At 39.1% G+C, this 7,845-nt stretch overlaps 1 protein-coding gene across 1 annotated transcript in view; it reads right to left on the bottom strand.

Annotated features, from left to right (window-relative positions):
• LOC109226131 overlaps positions 7,257-7,845 on the bottom strand; it is a 2,361-nt gene continuing 1,772 nt past the window's right edge. The window contains exon 4 of the mRNA XM_019390930.1: positions 7,257-7,446. Within this exon, the coding sequence (XP_019246475.1) occupies positions 7,257-7,446 (190 nt within the window). The remainder of the gene's footprint in view (positions 7,447-7,845) is intronic.

Genomic DNA, 7,845 nt, shown 5'->3' with positions numbered 1-7,845 from the left:
TTGCAGGCGCTGACCATAGATGAACTTGTTGGAAATTTGAAAATATATGAAATGAAGAAGAAAAAGGACAATGAAAGAAGAGAGCCCAAAAGGGAGAAGAACCTGGTCCTCAAGACAGATAATAATGATTCAAGTGGTGAGGATGGTGATATGGCTTACTTGACTAGAAGATTCCAGAAAATGGTTCGCAGGAATGGAGGCATTCCAAAAAGGGATAGTTCTAGCAAGCCAAAAAATTATGACCTCTGTCATAAATGTGGCAAGCCAGGACACTTCATCAAGGATTTCCCTCTCCTAAAGCAAGATCAGTACTAAAGCAACTCTGACAAAGCAGCCAAGAGGAACCCGGTTCATGATAAACCCTTCAAGAGGAAAAATACCGTTGACAATGTTATGAAGCAAGCTCTTGCTGTATGAAGAGACTCCTCCAGCGAATCTGAAGAAGAAAATGATCATGGTGATAGTTCAATTATGGTAGCAGAAAGTGAAGCAACTGAGTATGACTCAATCTTTGCCATGATGGCTCAGTCTGATGATGATGAAGATGACGATGATGATGAGGTAAATTTTCTGGATGTTCAGAGAAATCTCAAATCTTATTCTCCTAAAAAACTCATTGATGCTTATCACAGTCTTATAAATGATAAAGATGCTTTAACTGTGGAATTAGGAGAAGCAGAACAGTCTAGAGATGACCTAGTAATCGTTGTGGTTGATTTAAAGGAAACAATTGAGAACCTGAATAAAGAGAAGGATGCCTTAGATGAAAAAATTGCAAATATAGAACATGAAAGAGATGATCTAATGGTTGTTGTGGTAGACCTAAAAGAGACCATTGAGTGTGTAAGAAAGGAAAAATAAGTCTTAACTAAGATAGTTGCTAACATTGAGCATGAGAGAGATGACCTATTAGTGGTGGTAGTGGACCTAAAGGAAACAATTGGCGAACTTAAAATGGATAGTACGCCTGAAAATTCTCAAAAGGGAAAGGAAGTTGCAAGTGAGGCACACCATAAGCTTGAAAGTGAGTTAAATCCAGTGAAGTCCAGTATGTGTGCTGAGCTTGAGAAAAACAAACAACTTCAGGAAGAACTAGGAAGAGTGAAGAGTGATCTTGAAAAATCACTTAAGTGGACCTGGTCCTCTGATGCTATCACTGCCATGTACACCAACAATGGGAGAAACAGGCAGGGAATTGGGTTCCAAAGGGAAAAGACTCCCTACAACCCTCATAGCAAGTATGTGTAACGACCCGATCGGTCGTTTTGAGCTTTTGCATTTAGCACGCCAGTTCTCGGGCATGACTAGCCCCGTGTGATGTATTATGACTTATGTAAATTGTTGGTTTTGGTTTACAGAATAATCGGAATAAATTTGGAAGAATAGTTATCAGTTTGAAGCTTAAAAATTAAAAGGTTGACCAAGTTTTGACTTGTTAGTATATGACCTCGGGTTGGAATTTTTATGATTTGGTTAGCTCCGTTAGGTGATTTGGGCATTAGGAGCGTCATCGGAATGTGTTTTGGAGGTCCGGAGTAGATTTAGGCTTGAATTGGCGAAATTGGAATTTTGGCGATTTCCGGTTAATAGGTGAGATTTTTATATAGGGGTCGAAATGGAATTCTGGTAGTTGGAGTAGGTCCGTTGTGTCATTTGTGACGTGTGTGCAAAATTTTAGGTCATTCGGACGAGGTTTGATAGACTTTTTGATCGATTTCGGAATTCGGAAGTTTTGGAATTCTTAGGCTTGAATCCGAGGGTGATTCGATGTTTTGATGTTGTTTTGAGCGTTCTGAAGGTTGGAATAAGTTTGAATGATGTTATGGGATGTGTTGGCATGTTTGGTTGAGGTCCTGAGGGTCTCCGGTGAGTTTTGGGGTGGTTTCGGACCATTTCTAGGCCATTTCTAGTTGCTGGTTTTTGGCTTCAGGGGTGTATAGTGCGATAGCATAGATCTGGCCGCGTTAGCATAGAGAAAATTTGGAAAATGGAGCTGTTCTATGCGATTGTGTAAGTCTTCCCGCGATCGCATAGAGTTTAATTTCTGCTGCATTGACCCTACTTTGGAAGCTTATATCTCACAATCTATAAGGAATTTGAAGATGATCCAAAAATGAAAATTGTAGCCCATTATGTCTAGTTTTCATAAAGTTAAACCAATTGTAATTTGGAGTTTTGTACAAATTTATGACCATTAAACTAGAGGTTGTCCGGAAGAGTTGGAGAAGGCTATTGGAAAAATTTGGTCTACGCAATCGCGGATGAATGGCCGCGATCGCATAGGGTAAAAGAAGGGCTGGAAAAATTTTGTGCTTCGCTATCGCATTAGTTTGTCCGCGATAGCATAGGGTAAATGCCTGGGCAGATTATAAAGTACTCTATTTCGAGGGTTTCGGTCATTTTTGCATTTTTGGAGCTATGGAGCTCGGATTGAGGTGATTTTTGAAAGGATTTTCAGAGGATTGATTGGGGTAAGTGTTGTTCACTCAAATTTGGTTAAATACCATGATTATGTCTTGATTATTATCATTTAAATTGAGAAATTAGAGTGGAAATTGGGGGGGAATGGAAGAAAAGTTTGAAAATTCTTTTGGGGATTTGAATAGGCATTTGATGTCGGATTTTGATGTTCTTGGTATGTACAAACTCATGAGAGTGTAAGGATTCTATTGGTGTGATTTTTATCGAATTTCAAGACGTGGGCCCTGATAAGTTGGTATTTTACCAACTTATCTTGCCTTTAAACCTATACTTTTGTTATGTTTGAGTGATAAAATCATGTATTTACTGTCATTTACTTCTATTTTACAGGGTGATTGTGATTTAGAAGTAATGGTGAAAAAACCAAGTGAAAACAAGTCAAAAGAAGTCTTTCTAACTGAATTATCCCTAAAACAAAATAGAAGATTAATGAGGGTTAAATGCAGTCTGTAAAATATGCTAAAATGTACTAAATGCAGTCTAACTGAATTATCCCTAAAACAATTAGAAGATTAAGCACACCCGGAATGGCTACAAGTAGTTCAATCCTATCCCTAGGAAGAATCTATAAAATGAGGGTTAACGCCTCAAGTTCTTGTTAATTAATCTTTCCCAACCCCAAATTATCTTTCCCAAAATTAATTCGGAGTTAATGGGCGAGTCCTAGGGTTAGCTAATCCCTTTGGAAACATTAAAGAACAAGAATAATTAAAATAACAATAACTCACTTCATAAATAAATAAAAATCATTCAATACATAAGCACAACAAGGTATTTAATCTACACTTTAAACATGAATATTTCCATAAACAAGATTTAAGTGTTGAATAAAATACTACACACTTAGATATAGAATACAAAGCAAGGAAATGAAGAAAGCAACATACATGGGTAAGAAATTCTCAACCAAAAGCTTCAATCTTCAAGACCAAAGTGTGTGTGCAAAGCCCTAGCTTACAAAACTTGTTCTCTCTAGCCCTAAGAACTGAAAATAAGCCAAAGATATGCCAAAGATATTTTACAAATGAGCCTAATCGGGTATTAAATGGTTTGGGGATCAAAAGTGTGAAATTCCAGAGTTGCCCATGCCTGAAGCACGATCTTCGCAATTGCGAACAAAAGTTCGCAATTCCCAAACTTGCCCAGACTGCCCAGGTTCGCATTTGCGATGAGACCTTCGCATTTGCGAAGGTTGACTATCCAGGTTGACTTCGCATTTGCGAAGTGGTCTTCGCATTTGCGAATACTGCCTATTCTTGCTGAGTTCGCATTTGCGAACTCTTCTTCGCATTTTGCGTAAGACTTGACCTTTTATGGCTTGACTTCGCTTTTCCCAAGCTCTTTGCGGCCCCTGAGGGACTGCCCAGATTTTTCNGTTAGATTCGTGTGTTCTGGTTCTACGACGTGTGATGGGTTCTCAGCATTGTGTTGAGGTGGTACTGGTGAGCTTGCGGTACAGCTCTCTCGTTTGAGTCATTTTTCATGATTTGAGTACGTTCGGACTGTTGTTTATTGGTGTACGGATTGCACGAGTTGTGGCTTTTGATGGTATTGATGTGTCATGCCACCAGAGTAGTTGTGTTGGATTAGATGAGATCGTTAGGATCTAGAATGAATACAAACGGATTCGATTTCAGCATGTTGGAAGGATAATATCGATGTTCGGCTTAGAAATTTGCTATGGTCCTTGCCAAAGGAGAAGTGGCTTCACGAATGGTTGATCTGAGGAATGGTTATGTCTTTCTATGTGTTTCATCTATCAGTGGCAGTATACGGAAGTGTTGGAATGAGGATTTATTTGATAAGAGGTTTATTATCGATATTCGGTTGTTCTGAGCAACTGTTGTGACTAGAAGTTATCGCTACGAGAGTTTGAGCTATGTGTTATATCATGTAATTGCATCTGAGGCTGCAGGTATGGCTTGTTACAGCTTGTTCAGACTTATTCAAAGTATAGATGTGAGATTCTGATCTTATAGATGATTTTAGAAGTGGAAATGTGGTTCTAAGGTTTATGGGTTGGATTCAGTTACATTGTGTTATCGGACCTATATGAGATAAGGTGACGTGGAATAACCCCTAGGTATGTGCATGGAAGGGTTACACAGCGATTTGATAGTTTTCGGAACAACTCTAGGCACGTTCGAGGACGAACGTATGTTTAAGTGGGGGAGGATGTAACGACCCGTCCGGTCGTTTTGAGCTTTTGCATTTAGCTCGCCAGTTCTCGGGCATGACTAGCCCCGTGTGATGTATTATGACTTATGTAAATCGTCGGTTTTGGTTTTCAGAATAATCGGAATAAATTTGGAAGAACAGTTATCAGTTTGAAGCTTAAAATTTTTTGACCAAGTTTTGACTTGTTAGTATATGACCTCAGATTGGATTTTTATGATTTGGTTAGCTCCGTTAGGTGATTTGGGACTTAGGAGCATCATCGGAATGTGTTTTGGAGGTCCAGAGTAGATTTAGCCTTGAATTGGCGAAATTGGAATTTTGGCGATTTCTAGTTGATAGGTGAGCTTTTGATATAGGGGTCAAAATGGAATTCCGGAAGTTGGAGAAGGTCCGTTGTGTCATTTGTGACGTGTGTGCAAAACTTCAGGTCATTCGGACGAGGTTTGATAGACTTTTTGATCGAATTCGGAATTCGGAAGTTTTGGAATTATTAGGCTTGAATCCGAGGGCGATTCGATGTTTTGATGTTGTTTTGAGCGTTCCGAAGGTTGGAACAAGTTTGAATGATGTTATGGGATGTGATGGCATGTTTGGTTGAGGTCCCGAGGGCCTCCGGAGAGTTTCGGGGTAGTTTCGGACCATTTCTAGGCCATTTCTAGTTGCTGGTTTTTGGCTTCAGGGGTGTACAGTGCGATAGCATAGATCTGGCCGCGTTAGCATAGAGAAAATTTGGGAAAATGGAGCTGTTCTATGCGATTGCGTAAGTCTTCCCGCGATCGCATAGAGTAAAATTTCTGCTGCACTGATCCGACTTTCGAAGCTTATATCTCACAATCTAAAAGGAATTTGAAGATGATCCAAAAATGAAAGTTGTAGCCCTTTATGTCTAGTTTTCAGAAAGTTAAACCAATTGTAATTTGGAGTTTTGTACAAAAAGTTATGACCCTTATAATAGAGACTGTCCGGAAGAGTTGGGGAAGGCTGTTGGAAAAATTTGGTCTATGCGATCGCGGATGAATGGCCGCGATCGCATAGGGTAAAAGAAGGGCTGGAAAATTTTGTGCTTCGCTATCGCATTAGTTTGTCCGTGATAGCATAGGGTAAATGCCTGGGCAGCTTATAAAGTACTCTATTTTGAGGGTTTCGGTCATTTTTGCTTTTTTGGAGCTATGGAGCTCGGATTGACGCGATTTTTGAAGGGATTTTCAGAGGATTGATTGGGGTAAGTATTGTTCACTCAAATTTGGTTAAATACCATGATTATGTCTAGATTATTATCATTTAAATTGAGAAATTAGAGTGGAAATTGGGGAGAAATGGAAGAAAAGTTTGAAAATTCTTTTGGGGATTTGAATAGGCATTTGATGTCGGATTTTGATGTTCTTGGTATGTACGAACTCGTGAGAGTATAAGGATTCTATGGTGTGATTTTTATCAGATTCCGAGACATGGGCCTGAAGGCCGAGTTTGGCCAATTTCGGGATTTTTGGTGTAAATTAGATATTTTCGAGTGGGCTTTGTTCCCTTAGCATATTTTGATGGTGTCAATCTGCTTTTGGATAGATTTGGAGCATTCGGAGGCCGATTCGAGAGGCTAAGGCATCGCGGGCTAGAGTTTGGACCGGAAAGAGGTAAGTAATGATTGTAAATACTGTTCGGAGGGTACGAAACCACGGATTTTACATCATTGTGCCACTTTGAGGTGACACACATGCTAGATGACGAGCGTGGGGTCGTGCACCGCTGGGGATTGTGACTTGGCCCATCCCGTTCGACTATTAAGTCGCGTATTTTACTTGAAAACTATTCGATATTGTTATATCTCGGCAAATATTATTGTGTTTGGGGCTAAATGCCGTGTCTGGGCCTTGTGCCGATTGTTTGGACCCTTAGGGGCTTTTACTACAGTTTTACCTCACTGTTTTGGTTTAATGCTTACACTCAGTCATGTTATATTCGTATTGTTTTCACAACTCGGTTTTATTCACTCCTTTTTATTTCATAAATAATTTTGAGCTGAGTAATTGTTTTACTGTTGCCCGTGTGGCTTGTGAGATTCTGACTCAGTAAGGCCGAGGGCCTGTGTTGTGAGGATTATTATGGGATCGAGATGCATGCCGCAGCAGTATTGTACTGATTGTGAATGTGAGGCCGAGGCAGTGTTTTGGAAAGCGTTAAGCGCAAAAAAACGACGAGGCCTCACTTCACAGAAGCGAGAAGCGAGAAGCGAAGCGCGCGCTTTTTTGCTGTGAAGCTCAATTTAACACATAAAAAAAATAAAAAAATAGGCATAGATAAATGGCTAAGAACTCATTAAAAATAACATATTAAGCAAATATTTCATAATAGATACTAAAACTAGATAGTGAATAATCCTCAAAAGTCATAATATCTTAAGCAAATGCAAAACAAAACCACAAAAGGAGCAACATCCTATTCTTCAACAAGATCTCCAAACTCTTGAAGTGTCATCACGTTCGAGTTATTATATTGGTCATCATCTTCTTCTTCATCGGAGGCTTCATTAATTAGGGTTCTACTTGTACATGTACTTGTTCTTGTAGATACTCTTTCTTTGCTCCTTAAAGTACTTCCCCTTAAACCATAAACATTCTCTTCAACTCCACTTGCATAGCAACATGACCAAAAGTGAGACCTTCTCCTTCAAACACTTCTTCTTCTTCATGATTATCGGGGCCTCCGGTTAACCATTCATTTGCTTCATCAATGCTATCCAATAAAATAGGATCAATGATATTGCGAGCTTTGTAACGACGAGCCAATGTTCTATTATATTTTACGAACACGAGATCATTGAGTTTCTTTAGCTCAAGTCAGTTCCTCTTTTTACTATGAATCTGCATAATAAGATATAGAAAGTAACTAAGAGGAGTACTTAGGACAATTGAGATAAACTTTAATTTAGTAATAATGTGATATAGCTTCTCACATGTTCATAAACACTCCAATTTCTCTCGCATCCGGATGAGCTACAAGTTAAGCTTTGAACTCTAATAGCAAACTGTTGCAAGTTTGGAACTTCATAACCAAATTGCATCCACCATTTAACTGTAGAAGTATTATATTTAGAAGTTAATAACTTGAAAGTTAAAGCTCTAAAGAGGAAAACAATTGAAAAAAGTTGCTCACCTGGTGCCAATTTGGTTCTGCCTCTAATGGCCGAAG

Source organism: Nicotiana attenuata, chromosome 5 (assembly GCF_001879085.1).
Source record: "Nicotiana attenuata strain UT chromosome 5, NIATTr2, whole genome shotgun sequence".
Lineage (NCBI taxonomy): Eukaryota > Viridiplantae > Streptophyta > Magnoliopsida > Solanales > Solanaceae > Nicotiana > Nicotiana attenuata.
This window is presented reverse-complemented; position numbering and strand designations above follow the sequence as displayed.